This window comes from Struthio camelus, chromosome 5 (genome assembly GCF_040807025.1).
Source record: "Struthio camelus isolate bStrCam1 chromosome 5, bStrCam1.hap1, whole genome shotgun sequence".
Lineage (NCBI taxonomy): Eukaryota > Metazoa > Chordata > Aves > Struthioniformes > Struthionidae > Struthio > Struthio camelus.
Genome location: NC_090946.1, coordinates 44857501 through 44875970, shown reverse-complemented (window position 1 = coordinate 44875970; position 18470 = coordinate 44857501). Strand labels below are relative to the sequence as shown.

Sequence of the window (18470 nt, the reverse complement as noted above, 5' to 3'; positions counted from 1 at the left end):
ATTCACAGCAAAATCCACAGCCCTAAATTAGAGGCCTGGACTCTAAAAAACGCAAGTGAAAAATCAGATGCTTAGAAAGAGGGGGTGGGGAAGATATACACACTGGGCAGCAAATAGAGCAGCAGTCACTACAGAAAGACAACAGGAGAAGCTGAAGAGTTTAAGTCTTCCTCCCACATTTCTTTTAATTATCAGATAAATTATTCTGGGCTTCAAGAACATGCCTCCTTTCAGGCAGGATTCATAACCTTGAGCTGTCTCAGAGGGAGGTGGCCAAGGTTTTTTGCTCGTTTGTGTTAAAGAAAAAGAACAACCCTTCATCTCAGAGAAGGGTCAAGTTGACCTCATAACAACAGCATTGCCCTGAAGAGGAGGCCCAGCTTCAATACAATTAATATCACATACTCATTTGATAAAATTACAGAAACTCTAAATAGCATAGGAGTTAAAAGCCGGGTTTCTTCTGCTCCACATATATAGTCTAACCTCCGGTCCACGATCACACTTTCTCTCTCGTTCTTTCAAATATATAATCATTCCACACAAAGAAGAGTTTTAAAAAGGAAGACCATTAATGCCTGCAATCCCAGACAATTTACATAGCACTTTGAAAGCTGAAGCAGTAGAGCGCGTGGCCAAAAGCAGAATTTTAAGCGCCTAAGGGACCTATAGTTTGAAAGTAATATGCAACCAGGCAGCTGCTGAATGGAAGTTTTAAGAATCAAAACTTTAGATTTAGACAGACCTTAAGTATCCATGCTTCCTTCCAGGCCTAGCCCCTGAAACTTAAAATGCAATTTGTATAACAGGCACGTTACTCCTATGCCTCTCAGAGATGTACCGCATTTCATTCAATAATGTTTGTAAGGTTTTTCTGATATTCTAGCATGGATGGTAGAAAAAAAACCTGTGACTACTACAGTATCAGCAACTACTGCATACATGAAAACACTGATAGATAAGTTTAGGGCTTTCCTTCATAAAACTTACAAAAAAATTTTTGATAAGGGTTCAGTGAAAGACATCATCATGGGAACCCTGAAGGTTATTATTTAGGGTCTCTATCCACATTAAGTATCATTAACGATACATCTTTATATTCACTGCCAAAAAAGTATGCTGACCCAATTATTACAAGATTGAAACTAAAGATTCACACAAGCCTGATATTAACAATATATACAACTTTAATTCTTCCCCGTTGAACACATATATTACCAAAGGAATTTCAATATGATTATTATTATTATCATCACCACACCCTAGCTTAATGAGATTGTCTCAACTTTAATAACCATACTGGGATTTTAAGATGCCATATCTGCTTTAGGTTATTAACAGAAGTCTTCAGGTACTGCCAAGTCTCCTAGTTTCACCAGGACAGGCTAGATGGCTTTGGTCTGTCTTCTTCCCCCCGCCCCGCCCCCAAACTTGACATAAGATAGTATGAGGGGGCAGGGATGGGGCAAAGTCTCATCTCCAGATTGTGCTACAGTGCTTTGAGCTCTTTGTGGTGATAATAAGCAGCAGCTCTATGTGGATCGAATCATTGAAAACCATTCGATAGCACATACACAAGATCAGCCTCAAAAAACAGAGCAATAACATCTTATTGAACCTGAGACTAACTACATATTGGCCTTGTACAGAAGAATGCTGGTTAATATGCTAAAATGAAAGGATGTCTAAAAATGAAAACATACACCTCCATCCGGTGTCAGAGCAAATTCAGTAAGCAGCTGTTCAGAGACAAAGCTCGGAAGTTATCTGAGGTCAAGCAAAATGGATCAGTTTTTGCAGAAATCAATGCTAAATACATGAATCCAGCAGCTGAACCTCAAAATCTTTAAGGACAGCATAGATAGAAAGTTTATTTCCATACAATCCCTCTGTGTGGAACGAGAGAAAACTGATGTCTGAACAAACATCTGGTACCATCATAATACACACTGTGGAAAGCTCTTCTATCCTTTCATGTCTGTGCCACGTTGTAAAATTGAAATTACTGATTCTGAACCATGGTCAAAAAGAAGTAACAAATTCAAAGTTCCCCCTGCCAACAGAAACAAAGCTAGTATAATGGCACCTGCTTAGACATTAATCAGGAGCCAAGCTGCTTCATTTTATAGCTAAACTCTAAAACCCTCCACTAAGCAGGCCATCCTTGAAAGCAAGGTCTGGTTTAATTCAGTAAAATGTGCTTCATTATATACAGATAAGTGACTGACAAAGTTTTTTTTTCCCCCGCAAGCAAACATAAATGTATGCTTCTCAAGCTCTTAAAGCACCAAACAATATTTTAGGGTATTTTTTTCTTATTTTTTGGAGGACCCAGGGCCAAGCTTATTAATGAATTCAGTCTTTGAGAAAAAAAATCAACTTACACAAGGAAATTAACCAAAGTTTCTGCACATTAGACTGGAGACTCAAACCAACTTGACCTGCTGGGGCGAGGGGGAGAAAAGAACAATCATCATCATCAATCCCTTGCTATGCAGTGCTAGTTTAATAAGCTTACTGAAACCAATTAAATGCATGAAGCTTGGCTAGATGAAAAGACTTAATTTTTCTTCTGAGCTCAGTGACAGATACTACAGTGATTCCATATTCCCCTGCTGACAAGTTTAGAAAAGATACATTCCCCATCCAAAGAAATTCTACCAAACACCCATTACAGAGATTTTGATTTAATTTTGATCAAATCCAAATCAAAGAGAACTTTTAATACTGCTTTCTATGAAATCATGGGAGAGGCTGAAAGAAACTCTTTCCAGAATCATAGAATATATCCAAGAGAAAAGACAAATAACGGATTAATTAAGAGTTCCTTTACCTTCTACGCACCTCTACTGTTTGCCAATAAAGCTTCATGGAAAGAATACTTATAGTGTGTTTTATCTTATCTAATTTTAGCTATTTAAATTTCTGACTTGGAGTATAAACTCTCTGTTTTGGCTCCTCCTACAGTCACTGAATAGAGACAGGTATCTCTAAATGGCAATAAATCCCATTTTAAGATGTGTGTCCAAAATCCTAGATAGCACTTCTCCACCTAAAGTTAGCTGGAGGCTTATCTCACCTACCATTCACTGGTCAAATTTAAACTAAATTTATTCATACACTAAGGATGCCACTCATCTCACTGAAATGTTATAACAATCAAGCGATGAGCTCAATCTCCCTACTTTTCCTGTAGCCAAAAGAGAACAATGCCTTTCTCAAGCATCTGTTTCAAAATGGAATAAGGCATGCTTTGCAGGAATTTCTCACTCAAACCACCCATACAGGCTGCCTGGACAGCTATCTCAAACTAGTTACTTCATTTAAGATAATGGAAATGTAAGCAAGATAAATCCCAGACTTAGTGCACAGCAACACAATCATTTAGATTAGATTCAGCTGAGTGGGTATCAAGTGTGTAAATTTTACTTACGTAACTCCAATAATATAAATAACTGAATTTAGACTATTTTAAGTACTAACAGTGTTAATTTGTATTAAACTTAACATTCATAGCGGGCGTTGGCATACCAGGGAGTCCAGAAGGTAAGTCTAAGTCGATTTGAAACAAAATCAAGCGGAAATTCTACAGAATATAGATGATAACTGAGCATATGGAATGACCTGGGCTCTGGCAGTAACAGAGAGTTATGTCCAATGGGTATCGTTAGGATAAACTATAACAGCATGTGCTTCTCCAGTTCAGCCCAATCTAATCACAATTACCTGGCCTATACAGATTACTCCTAGATATGGTGAACTCTGTTAAGTTTTGGTCAGACTTACGATCTTGGGCAACACCAAGGTGTAATCTGATTTCAAGCGTCTACCTTTACCTATTAAGAACTGCAATAAAAATATCGTGCAGTTTTCAGTCACTGATCAGTGAGGGGGTGGGGGAGGAGGAAACAGCCCTCTATATCCGGTTACAATACTGTGTGCTATTCCAGCTAATATCTTTGTTAGTTTCAGTTTATATAACAATGCGCAAATAGCATTTGCTAACACAGCTGCAGGTCCTCACATAAAGAAAGACAAGACAGCTTGGAGTAAAGTAGCTTTATCTAACATTAGCAGCTACCAATATCTTTTACGACAGGAACAATCTGTTGATATTCTAGAACTATTATAAAAAATAGCGTTATTTATGTAATTTTAAATGCTATAGACCTTCAGAGATTTAGGTGATTTTTAAAAAAAATCTTCATCTCACATGAAATACATGATTTAAAAGAAGACAAACGGCATGTCTTACAGAAACCTAACTGACTGTTCAGAAACCATACAAACTTTACTATAACTACTTAAAGTACATTTAATTCTTTAATGCTTCTTTTCCAGTAAAAACAACAACAACAAACAAAAACAACCCCTTCTCCTCCCCACCAAAAGCCACTTCTCTTATTTAGAGGATAATTTCAGTCTGCTGGGCACAGAAATTCTATCCAGCTCTAGTTCATAGTTAGGTAAGACAGAAGCAATAACCAACAGACAATTTTAGTGGTGATACTTTAAGGCATGCCTGTGACTGCAGTTCCTGTAGACATACCTGAGCTAGTTGATGTAATGCCAGCAAGATGAGCGTGGCAGCCAACAAAACAGCACAGTCTTGTCCAGTCACTTGCAAATTTATTTCCCTTTTGGGTAAATATTTCAACCTCATTCAAATACTGTGCTGCTGCAGCAGTCATTATCTCAACTCAACAGTTTGTTTCAAGCTACAGTATGTCTGTGAACTGGAGCAATATGTTTGACTACAACATAGATGCATTCTAGCAGACAGACACCACTTACTTTTTGGCACTCCACTTAAAATAAATAGAAAACGCTGGACCCTCCTGAGGCAAACCCTACATTCTCACCAGATATAAAGGCCTCATGGAAATGAATCAATTTTCTTTTCCCGTTTCCTCATTAACTATTTCACCGTGGCCCAAAACATTTGAATTAATGGATCTCACCTGAGAAAAAACTTTTTTAAATACTTATTTGAATTTAAATAATGCCTTCTATTTTAATTAATTAACTTTCCTGTTCCCTATGAAAAGCAGAGCAGCAGATTAATTATCTCCACTTTATAGAGAAACTAAGACTCACTGAAATTCAGTGACTCCCTGACACGCACAGAGGAGTTCCATGGTAGAGGAGGGAATAGAAGCAAGAACCTGAACAAGACACAAATAGGATTTCCAGTTCTGTCCACAGAAGCTGTTTAAATCATATGCTGCTATGTGTCCCCTGACACCCATTCTTGGGCTTCAAACCACAGTAAGAAAGGCCAACGCTGGGGACCCATCAACAACATTCTAAAGCTGAATACCAAGTATAACCAACCAACCAGTCAATACAATTAAATCACTATCAAGCTCAATTAAGAGAACAGTTGTAAAACAATAAAATGTCACACTGTCATCAGTCATAATATTAGTCATCAATTCTCTTCTGTTTGGATGGACTACAGAGCTCCCAGGAGAATCCTCCACCCATCACGTGTGCTCTTCTTCACAACTCCCAGGAATAAGATTATAAAATGAAAGCTGAGCTCTTCACAATTACATCCTTTCATGAGTTAGGACTTCACAACACCAAGTAAATACAGTAAAAAGAGAACTGACAACGGCAACGCTAACTCTTTGCACGTGCCTATGAGCCATCTCTCATGGGTAATTATATGCCAATCAGTTGGTCAAAAGAGATTAGCTGAGGAGCTTAAAACATTGCCATTCCCTTTACAGAAATTTTAAGGCACTCTATTGAGACTGCATAAAGAAAGCTTTATGCTCCTAGCACACTTCCTAACGAATATTCTTCGCAACATCACCATCACTCTGTTACTAAGTTAGGCTTCCGTTACACTCCTTTTGTAATCTTTCCAGGTTTGCTGTTTTAACGCTTGTACAAGATGATGTTTTGAAAGAATAGGTCAATCCTTTATTCTCATGCATAGTACACAACTTGGATTTTAACTTCTAGAGTGCCACACAGTGGCCACACACATTCGAATGCACAGCAAATGATTCAAGGGTAAAAATCATACAGGAGAAAAGACTGCATTTCTGTCATCTTGACTCCGCCTTTACTTTCTGCAATCATTTACACCTCAGTAAGACAGAAAACATTATTCTTCCGATTTGTTTGCATTTCACTTTTGGGGTGCCACTCACTTTGCAGAGGACAAAGTACAAGGAGAAGTTGATCAGGATCTACATATTTTGTGAACACTGAAATGTCAAGATAGTGACATTATTTTACACTCATACTCCACACTAGGAATTATTTGCGGACTTCCAAGGCTATGATATTTCGCTTCTTGCCAAAATGATGTTGAGATTCTAGCTTTCTTAGAAGTGGCTCTAGTGCTCAGAGCCATTCCATCTCCATGTTCTCCAAGATTCTTCCTGGTAATAATACTTCTGGAGCTTGAAAGTTCTGTTTTATTAGTCAGAAGGTTTTGCTGATGGCCTTAAAGCACAGATTTTCCCAGATAGCTAATATCCTGCTTCACTTCAGCCTTCTGCAGTAACTAATAGGCCAGGAGCACAGACAAAGACATTCCCCATGTTAGACCAAAATTTGATCAAAATAAGTAAGCCTCTACCATGCTTTGGATGACAATAACGGACACAAACAAAAAATTTGGGGACTATGTACTTCTCCCTTTGGAAGGATTTTCTGTAAATTTAATAGAAGTTAACATTTCTATTTAAAAAAAGCTTTTTAAATAGGCATCTCTGTTCAATTACATATACAATGCTAAAATAAGACAAAGGAATATAGGCTTTTAGAATCATCTCTAATACAAACCTACTCATTTTTTTTTTTCATTAAATTTTACATGATTTTTCCCATAAGCATACCTGGCTTTCTACAACCAATTTTGATCCGCATAAATTCTTCCCAGAAAATGAAACAATTACCTACTTAACGATTTCTCCATTAACAGGCATTTTTGCAATAATAGATAATGGAGAAGTCCTTGACTAGCTTGAAGAGAATTCTGACTAGCATAAATAGGCATTTACATCAATAAAAATCTCAGCATAAGTTCAATGTAAATTTAGAACATTCAGTGTACTGAGAATATGATTGATATAGGTATCCTGGGTAATTTAAGGTACACCTGAAATATTTCTTGTTTTTGAAAGAGATGGACATATACTGTGCCCTGATATCCAACGATGGTATTCTAAACAGATAAAACATCTGTTCTTGGGATGCTAATAACCCCACTCCAATTGCATACCTAGGCTGTCTCTCTCCCAGCTCAAGCCCTAGTCATCAGCAGAGCCCTAATCCAAAACCTCCAACCATGGCCCAGATGAACAAGTTATGAGGGCAGAATACTTTCTGCAGCCTGCCCTTGGCAACCACTTCCCAGCCCCACTCCAGCAGAACTCCAGAATCTCTCTTCCAACCCGAATGCTAGCCCCAGCCCTATGCATTGCCACCAAACCATACTCTCGCTGTCATCCAAAACACCACTTTCTCTTGAATTTTACTTCTTTATCAAATGGTCATCATGTCACACGGCAAAATTCTTCAAAACATTCTCGTTTTGTACCAAAAAACCCCCACAGTTTGACATTAATAATATGGGCAATATCACTACTGTGGTTATTGCTCATTAAGTCACAAGACTACAAAGTAGCAATTAACCCTACTAGTCACTGAAACACAGATATTCATTCTACATATCACTGTCAACTGAGAATTGGCCTACTAATCTGGTCTCCCTCTCAGCACAGTGCAAATGGTTAGACTGAAAAAGGAAAAGGAAAAATATTTTTGAACAGACAGGATCATAGTTTAGCATTTGAAATGTACTAGAGATATACCACAAAAGGAGCATCTAAGTCTTGTCCATCTAACAGCTGAAGCAGCTAGGAAACAAATCTAGTAGCAAGACTCACAGAAGGGAGTATACTGGAACTTGCACATTCTTAAACTCAGTCCAAAGGGATGGCCTCTCAGGTATTTTGAATCCTCGCTTGCATTTGGATGAGTTACTTAACTTTTGTAACCACCATTTCTTCAGCAGTAGAATAGAAATGATAATCCTGCCTTTTCTGACAGTGAGGCTATGAAGTTTAATTCATTTAAATTCTGTGAAAACCTTTTGAGCTCTTTATAGGAAAAGCGTCACTTAATTAAGCTTTGTTATTATTCCAAAGGAGCAACTGTCACAAAAAATCCTATTTACTTCATTGTGTCTATTCCAATTTGCACATTACTGCCCGTTGCCCCAGAAGGAGTGCTTGTCCCTTCCTTTTCTGACAAGGACTTACGCTGGTCTAAGTGTGTTATACAATAATATACTCTACTTAACATCAAAATGTATTTTAAATAGTGACAAATGGATGTTATGCTCATCAGGATTTTCAATATTGTTTTTCATTACACAGCTTACTGTTCTTTTCCTGAGTTCTGTACATTTTATACCAGGTTTGCTTCTCTTTATCAGTTGCAATATATTCAAATCTCCTCTCCTGTCTTAGTTTATAAATTAAAATGGTTCTTAACTATTTTTATGAACACAGAAAAAGAACATATAGCTTTGATTTGTCTGTCTACAACTAGGCCAATGTTGGTGTTGCTAGTTCTCAGCCAATACTGCACTGTTCTCTATTTAACGTCCATCTATTCCTAAATAAAATAATAATGGAAAGAAAAAGAAAACACAAGAGAGATGTGGCAGCCCTTAAGTAATACAGGCTATAGTAGAACCCACCTGTCCTCTTTTAGATTTTCAGAGCTTAAGAACTCGGGTGTAGTAGCTTCCCCTCAGAGCTTTCATGTAGTACTGTCTAATTCGATGATGCCGCCCCTGATTATAAACGCTGGGACAAGGAGCCTCATATATCTGAACAAGCACAACTATTACCACTATGGGCTGTGGACAAACTGCAGATCATAGAAGTCAATTCACAGAGCATGAATCTGAGCAAGGAACAGACTAAAACACAATAGGCAAGTTCTTGCCTCTGCTGTGGTCCCTATCTGGTTTGAGAAAAATCTAAAGGATCCAACTAGTCCAAAAGGCCCAAGACTGGCAGAGAGTAACTTCTCAGAAGACAGCCACTGGAGAAAAGAGCTGTAAGTACCCTCACCTATCTGACAGCTATGCCAAATGCAGGCTGTGAGCAAGAGTGAGCCACGTGGCGCTTCAAAGGCCATAGTTATGCATGAAACCCAAAGAAAATGGAGAGTATTTAAAGGATTTTGGCAGCCAACTACAAATGTCTAAGACAAAGCCAGGGGTTCCCCAAACCCTGAACAGCTCAGGATTTGACAAACTCGACCACAGTGGAAAGCTACAGTAAGCCCACTGCTCTGTTGGTTACAAACATTGCAATGGACCGCTTAAGCACTCTGTGTGGAATTTCACACAAAGACTTTTTATATGAAGTGCTGCGTGGTCTTTACAAGTCAAAGGGCCTTGTATCTCATGGCTCCACGCCATCTGAAAGGCAGCAACACGGAAACCAGAAAGCCTCTGCGCACAGCAATGGAAGACTCAGATATTAAAATGTTAGAGAAAGCAAATCAGTATTACTTTTTGCTGAAATGATATACTCCTAGAAAATTTCATAAACAATTTGGCACATTAATCAGATGCAACAAGATTAGGTCATTACTAGTCAGACTGGTCATAACAACACTAAGTTGTTACGTTCAACTCAGAATGAGAACAAGGGCCCTGGAACTGTAAGTACATCAGTAAGGAAGCTATTTTCCCCAGTCAGAAGGTTTCCAGTCCATCTAAAGAAAGGCTTCTTCCTTGAGAAACAAAGAAAGGCTTCCTCATTTTGGCATACTGAGTAAAGATCTGATGAAGAATGGTAGGAGAAGGCAGCTCCTGCTTCCTTCACAGAGCTTAAAGAACAGGATATAGCACAACATTAAGGAATCTGTTTATCTCGGGCAACTCAAAGCCATCTTTTCAAGCAGACCACAACTACCTAGCCTCAACACCTGGCCATCCCCACTAACCCACTTTTAACCTTATCTACTTAAGATCCCAAGTGTTGTTTGAAAACAGAATTGAAACATTACTGGGCACCTTTTAAAATATCACTGTTATCTTAGTCCAAATCACATATGAAAACTTTGTAATAACCTCATTCTAAATGTGACATACCTCCTTTATCTGGATTCAGGATCGCCACTTATAATCAACCAAAGGGACAGAACTTTTGCAGTATTGATGTTCATCAGTTTCACAGACAGTAGAAAGATCTATCACCATTTCAACCTCTTTATTGTTATCTACACTACTCACTACCTAAGAGATCCGGCAGTGAAAGGCAAATCCCCAATACCAATACTTTGTTTGTTCTCGCAATTCTTTACAAGTCACAATATATATGGAAAATGAAATGAAGAGAAAACAAAAATAAGAAAAGCCATTTTAATTACCTTGCCGTGAAGTTTGTGGACATCATATCTTATCTGAGCAAATTCACGGAGTCCAAAAGATCCACCAACAAGATACAGCTGAAAAGCAATAAAATAAAAACAGATGCATCTGGACTATTTAAAAAAAAATAAATGCTTTGCATACTGACTGCACTGCATTTACAAGGGACCCCTACTATTCTTCCAACAGAAGCACCAGGAACTAAAGATAATAACCTCAGTGGAATACGTGTATAACAAGGAGAAAGGGGAGTACATGGGGTGTGAGGGCTCTCTTATACTTTCTGGGCCTACAGATTTCACAAATTTCTTCTTTCATACAGAAAGAGCTGCTTCATGACTCGAATTTTCCAGGGACTTCCTCCCCTACCCCCTTTTTTTTTTCTTCCCTTATGGCTTCCTGACATAACTGCAGCACGGGAACCTTGACCTCACTGCCATGGGATTTATTCTCACTATTTTCAAACTTTAATGGAGAAGTAACAACACCATATTGACTTATACTGATGTCTGTACATAAAAGATCCAATTAAGCTTCTGAAACAAACTAGCTGATTGGAACTGTGGTTCAATGACACATTATGTAGGCAAAGAAATCAAATCCAGCACATCTGCATCTTTAATATTGCCTCATTAGCTGCCTTACAATTACCTCCGCTCCCGTGATGCTTATGAAAAAGAATAATAAAGGGAAAAATGGGAGAAGGCAGAAGTTCAAATCTGAATAAAAAAATTCATTAAACTATTCTTTCTTATGACAGAGGGATATCATAAATCTGTCTATGTATCTTTATAATTAAAATGCACAGATAAACCAAAAGATCAAGTATTGTTAACAAATACCATTAAGGACTTAGAAATTAGCTTAAAAATCTAGCTACTGTGTTGAAGAATTGGGGTTCCTGCTCTTGCTCTGATAGGACAGGCTCCATCTGCTGTTCTCCACTAAGGCCCCCTGGCAAAGGTACAGAAGGCCAAAAGGCTTCAAAGAAATGCACATCTACAGAAGGTGGAAACATGAGAAAGCTTTAGGGATCTAAGCTATTAAAAAAATACCCTATTTTATCACACCACATTGCTGCTATGTTCCTTCATCACAGGCTGTTGCTGCAACTGCTAGGTGTTTTCTACAGAATACTGGCTAATTACATGAAATGTGTAAGGCTATATTATAGCAACAGCCTGTGTTCGGTAGCTGTTATAATTATTCTGCACAGAGAGTCAAAACGTATGCTCTTTCCCAACAGCATGCTATCCCAAGTTCAGGTCAGTGAAGCCACAAAGCCTCACAAAGCCTACGGACTGGCACCTCAGAAACTAATGTTCTCTGTTCACACAGTAGGGAACCCTTGACCAGCAGCCAGGTGTTAAAGGCTCCACAATCTCTTACTATCTTGGCCATTTGGACAAGACTGAGAATGCAGTTAACCATTAGAAACAAATAGACCAAAATTTTGTGATATGAACATCTAGCTGCTAGGTCATAGAACTGTAATTTCATGTGACAGCAAGCAATTTTTCGTGATTACAAATTTGACCTGCCCGAAACTGCACGGCACCATACTGGTACTATCATTATTCAAAGAATTAATGGTGCTCTTGCATACATTCAATCACCAAAACACAGAATTGAAAAGAAGGTCTTTATAGAAAAGAAAAAAAACTCTCCCTCATGTGTCAATATTTTGATAAGAAAGAGTAATAGGAGATAGAAAATAAAAGTATTTAAAATTGTTAAAATGAACCTGAATATTACTCAAGATTTATTTAATCAAAGCAGAAGATTTGTCAGCTGAAGATACGGTAACACAAAATGCTCAAAGTCTCAAGGATCAGGCAATAATTGAATCCTGATATGGCTGACATCTAAGCATAAATTTTCATTGACTGGTCTTCTTTAATTGCTAATGAGTACTATGCTAATTAACAGCCTAAGGGTTAACATAACTAACGTCATGCCCTAATGAACAGAAATCAGAAGTAGTAGAGAAAAATTTATAGCTGTCACAAACTACAGTTTATTGTCTCTGTGTGTATTAGCATGTTTTCATAGAATGGCTATAGCAGGGCAAAAGCAGCTGCGCTAGAAAGGGTTTCAGTACACAGCTATCAAACTAGGTAGAAAGCAGTAATTGCTCATGACACCCATTAAAAAATAGCTTGCCCAAAAACAAACTTGCATCAAGTATACCATTCTGAGATGCAGTATGAACAGACAGAAGATCTTTAACTGAGGATCCTATTCCTCATAACCAGCTATTATTTAACATAATGAAAAGATCCACTGTTGCTTAGGGAGGCCACTTTCCAACTAATAAAGAATTACCACATTCTTTAGCTTTGACCATTCAAAACCATGTTAAGGTTGTTGCATGAGGTAAGTCATCCCCTCCCTGCTCCAGGTATTTTTCTCATCACATCCTGTCACTTGTTTGACAACAACTTATTATATATTGCATTTCACATTTGTAGCTATATACACGATAAAGAAGTTGATACACACACACACACCTCTGTTCCTTAGGACGGGTTTTGGCCTGAAACTGTAATTTTACTCATACTACCTTCATGCTACTAACGGCATAAAAAGCTTAGATTCTGATTTACTTTTACTCTTCCTATCACATAGGTAGTCTTCATAGCCTGGTAAGTTGCACATTTTGCTTACTATGCATTATGAGTATGGTTGCCTTTACGCTTTACTGCAATGGGTGATTTTTATTACGATGAAACATCAGTTTGGCTGTATCAGAATCAAAGCATATCAGTGCTGGAAAAAATTACACCTATCACTAAAATATTACACAGAAAATGCTGGAAGGTCAGAATTACGATTCTGTGATACAGTATAATTTTCAAAAGCACAGAGTATGTATAAAAACATAAATAATGTTTTGTAATTGTATTTGACCAATGCTCTGAAGAACCAAACATGATGTCTAAGATTTTATTGCAAAAGGGTATAAGAATCAGCTGTATTCAACGCTTCTAATCAGCCAACAGCACATCAATGCAGTTAGCTGACAATACTGAACAGGAATTGCCTGGATCTACACAAGCTATAACAGCAATGGACAACTATTCAATCAATTATATTTTTGGAAACTGTGTTCAAAGGCCATTAAAAAGAAATTAAGATAAAATAAAGTTGTATCAATGAGTTTACGCATTAAAGGTATTACAGGTAAGTAAGGTATTAAAGTACTAAAGGCAATTAAAGGTATTAAAGGTAATACAGGACTTGGTGATATAATTTGTCGAGTGGAAATGCTTCTCTTGGTTTAAGTAGTTCCTCTTCCTTTTGCATTATGAGGGACGATGTCCTCATTACCTTCACTTTACGTTAGCTGTATTTTATGGAAGAATAAATACATACAAACAATATTGAAACATTAAGATTCAGCAGTCAGAATAATTAGAAATGCGTTAAGCCTCAAATGAAATATTCCAGCAATATTATTAGCCTGTCAGCTTTATATATGCTGTATGTTCACATATATTTCTAGTTTCCGTATTTGTAAGATGGACATAACAATTTCTAAAACCTTTGCAAAACCCTCTGAAGTTAAAAAAGCAGTACAGGGGATGGATTTTCCCAATATCTCATTTTAGGTCAAGGACAAAGGCAAAGTCCAGTATGTTCCATCCACTAGTTCAGACATAAAAAAAAACCACAGGACAAATCCTCATAGAAGTTATTCAGGATGAAATACAAATAAAACAGGCCGAAAAAGCTGTAATGAAGCTGTACTGGACACAAGTTAACACTCCAGTTAACTGAAACTGGAGGAGTAATTCCACGTATGATGAATATTAAGAAGTATTTTTATTCACTCCAATGTTAGAATCATACAGATAACCTTACTTCATAAACTGACAGGACATATACATCTAAAGACTACCCAACATGGAAGGGTCAACTATACTCATACTCTTTACTGTGAGGGAACTGCTACTGTTTTATACGATATAGAATATGGAAAGAAAAAATGTTATTAAGTAATTAATATTGTCTGCCTAGTTATTTGAATGCATTCAGCAGATGGATGAAGTGATAGCATTTTTTCACTTTTTCCTTTATACCTGAAGTTTACCTTAAAAAGGTAAAATCATAAAATTTAGTAGGCAGTCAGCACTTAACACTATATAGTGCAAACAGCTTGACAGTACTGCTAGCACAACCCCATTAAAGACCTTACCACTGGATTATTCCTTTATGTCTCAATGAGTACACAACCCCCCTCCCAATGTTGTAATGGGATTATGCATGCATGGAAGACTTGCATGTTGCAAAATAAAATGAAAGATAGGATGTGACATAAGAGTACCATCTGTCACATATATTCAGCAACCTCAATAAATGTTTTATATTAAAAAAAGACATAAAATTCTCTTTAATAACATTCTTCTAAAAATTCTCCACTGGGATGTATGTTATGCAATCAGTCATGGATGGCATCAGACTGATAACTTAGACGCACCTTAGACTGGAGAACACTCGTGTTTGTCACCAGCTGCAATGAGCTGTTCACTGAGGACCCCACAAGAACCTGCATTTACAGCAGATCCCTGCTGCTTTAAGTTTCCGGTATAATCTGAAGCAGCCATCTTCAGCCCCTTGGGTTAACAAAATAACAAGAAACTATTTCTCTAGCATCGCTAGCAATTTGCTGTATTAGAGTATCCCTGTTGCTAGAGAGACTCATCCCTGCTGTAGCGCTGACTGTGAAAGCCAGATTACAAAACTGCATTACTTTCAGCATAAATCCCTAAATTAATCATATCACAATACTCAGTGCTGGTAACACAGATTATGCATGGGTGGAAAGAAAGCAGGAAAACATTACGATATATATCACTGGAGAAGGAACATGATAATTTTCTAGCCTCTTCTTCAGTATGGCTGCAGCAAAACCCTCCAGCTATTCACCATGCAGCTTCAAAACCATAACAGTCACGTGAATGATTTTATTTTAGTTTGCAGTGATCACAGTTAAAAGGTCTTTGGCGTTTCCTTTTTAAAGAACTGTCATATGTGCAGTTCAGGGCTGGTGAAAGACGCCAATGTGAATGCCCAGAAGACTGAAGTCTCTTATTTATTCCCTAAATAAAGCAGCTTGGGCAGTGGCACTGCTAACTGCGAGTCCCGCAAAAGACCTAGGCAAGCAACTTTGACCTGAAGCGCCCCCATCAGAGAGTCCTAACTCTCAGTGCTTATTTTCCACAGCCATTTCCACACTTGGCTCCAACACTGAAACTGCTAAGAAAGGATTAAAATAGTGCAGAGTCTTTTCTCAGAAACTTACTAAATCCCCCCCCTCCCACTACCCTCTTCCTCAAGCAAAATAGGGTCTCCTCTTTCTTTTGGGCAGCAGATGGAAATTATTTTCAGTTCAAGTCAGAGGCCTCCTTTGGAGGAAGAACAAAACAAAAAACTACAGATGCCTTAATATTGATTTGGTTCAAATACAGGAAAAAATATGAGATCGCACTGACTTACGTGTATGATAGAATCTACAAATTGCAGAAGGACTGAACTGTATTACGTGGCAAAAGCAGCAAATATATGACCACACTGATACCATGCTGGCAACCCCAGGAGAACAGCTGGTACAAACTGCAGCCACTGGTAACAGCATGGTAGGAGTAGAATAATGCAGTTTTATAGAATATGGGACTTTGTGCAGAGTATTAAACTTGATCCAAGGTATCAGGTTATTTGGATCAATACAACGTATGCTCAAAACAGTGATGATGAAGACTGCAAATATGAATGGCTACAGGCCACAGAGTAAAACAGAAACAGGCCATATACTTTCAGTGCTACTATTCCACGTCCTAGGAAGAAAACAAAGCCCTTGTTCATTAAAATGTCCATTTCATAACAGGTTGCAGAGCACAGAAAATGCATTTAGTAGAAACGAATCTGAGAACAATGCAGAAGAGACCAGAAGAGACAGCAATCCATATGTTCCTTAGTGTGAGAATTAGCAAAAATGGGCATTTTCAGCCAGTGTTGTCATTTTGCATTACATACAGCACTTGGACTGGTCAGATGACAAGGGAATTTCACTCAGCAGCTGCAGCTGTTTGAAAACCAAGTGTGTTATGGCAGCCAAGCTGCAGTTTCTGAACACCACTATCCCCTTCATAAAATTCTAAAAAGCAAGAGTTCCACTCCTTATAAAAATTATTGTTCCCATTACTCATAGGTTCGAATCTAGCCAAAGTACACTGTGATGAGAAACCGTATTCATACGATGGCAACGTGATGTTCTTTCTCGAAACAACGATACACTGATATCTGCATTAAGAAACACAAAAAGAAACTACTACTGGTCAAGAAACACCTCCCCGTTGACAGCGCTGGTCTGAGGCTGCAGACTCAATGCACCATACAATTAATGTTAACCTTACAACTTTACATTCACTTGCCCCTTAAGAAGGTAGAGACTTACAGCAGGACTTTACATATGGAGTGGAAAATAGGGAACTCCGTGCTTATGTTTCTTTTCTGAGGCTCAAAAAGGAACTTCAGTCCCCCAAATGCCAGATTAGTCCATTCTAACAGCACTAAACAACATGAATATATTTTTATGCTTTAAAATGAAATAGAGAGGAAATCTGGAGTACTAAAAAGTGCCTATTTGTTCATCAAATGTTTATCTGGAAAACAGTACTCGAAGACTAAGAATAGAAAAAAAAATTAAGGCATGGATTCAAAAGATAAGCTCAAAAATTTGAAGACCTAACAGTCAACTGAAAGATGGAAGTCAGCTAATTCAGATTGCATAAACCAGAATCCACAGAAGCCCATTCAGCTTGAGCATGCTGGCTTCCACTCTGACACAAACAGTTCAGAGGATGGTTTTGTCTGGAACTGTTCCACACTCCACTATGGATTCAAATGCACACAGATGAATAGATGCGAAGCAGAAGCACAGCAGAAAATGAGGACATATCTCACCATAAACTTAAGCAGTATTTAGAATATAAGTCATAGAAATATGACACAGACAGTAGGTGTATCACTGATCGGAAGTAACTATTTTAAAATTCTAAAAATAGTTTGGTATTTATTACTTTTCTAGGCTACGGATGTAATACTAGTGGGCTTCTACAGGCGATCACAATTCATCTTCAAATATTAGAAGCCAGAGTTTTCTTCTCATGGGTAAATGTTAACTTCTACTTATCTCTCAAAAGCATAATAAGATTTAAATTAAGCATTCTCAATACGTCAAATTTTATTGTAAAGTTACATGAAGTAATGCATATTAATAAAAATCTTGTAATTCAACATTATGAATTGTTCAAGGTGATAATGTGAATGATGTTAACAATGATAACACTGACATCTAAGAGTGAAAAATGCTGACTGTAGTAATCATTCTTCATATAGTATCAGAAGATAATGTAATAGCAATCTTTATACACTGATGGCAGCAATAGATCTCAGAAACATGATTACTCCTAGGAAGAGCTTTCCTTATTTCTAAGTTTTCTTATCTTCTTTTACGGCCAGATCCTCCAAAAACACTGGGAAAAAGTATGCCTACTATTCAACAGTAAGCAAGGATTGAGAATTCATCAGCTTTTAATGAAATGAATTAGGAATGTTAAATTTAAAGAAATCTTTGGGCACTCAGTTATTTAAATAAATTGAAATGATAATAACCTAATGAGTTTTCCTACATACTAGCCATGTAAGACTTTCAGTAACACACAGCAAAACAAAATACCATTTCAAAACATTTTTAAGCATCAGTCATTGCTTCCAGATGACCCAGACTTTACCAGCGAACAGAATGAATCCAAAGACATAATATATTCAGGTTCTGATGTTTGGGAGACGCTTTTTTCTTCCCTCTGGTCAAAAAAACTGAGACAACTGGATCATTAACAAAAGTGTAAGATGCCACTGTCATTCTCTAATGGTGCCTGGGAGCACTAACCACATTGCTGCAGCACTGTTAGCGTTTCGTTCTACTCTGACCTTTCTTCTTGTCCCATATATGACATGCACGAGGGGCAAAAGGCTGACTGAAGTAAGC

General features: G+C 37.7%; 1 protein-coding gene across 1 annotated transcript in view; it reads right to left on the bottom strand.

Annotated features, from left to right (window-relative positions):
• The window catches only part of COX16 (cytochrome c oxidase assembly factor COX16), a 47269-nt gene that overhangs the window by 23980 nt on the left and 4819 nt on the right, over positions 1-18470 (bottom strand). Inside the window, exon 2 of the mRNA XM_068946140.1 lies at positions 10417-10494. Coding sequence (XP_068802241.1) covers positions 10417-10494 — 78 coding nt within the window. The remainder of the gene's footprint in view (positions 1-10416; positions 10495-18470) is intronic.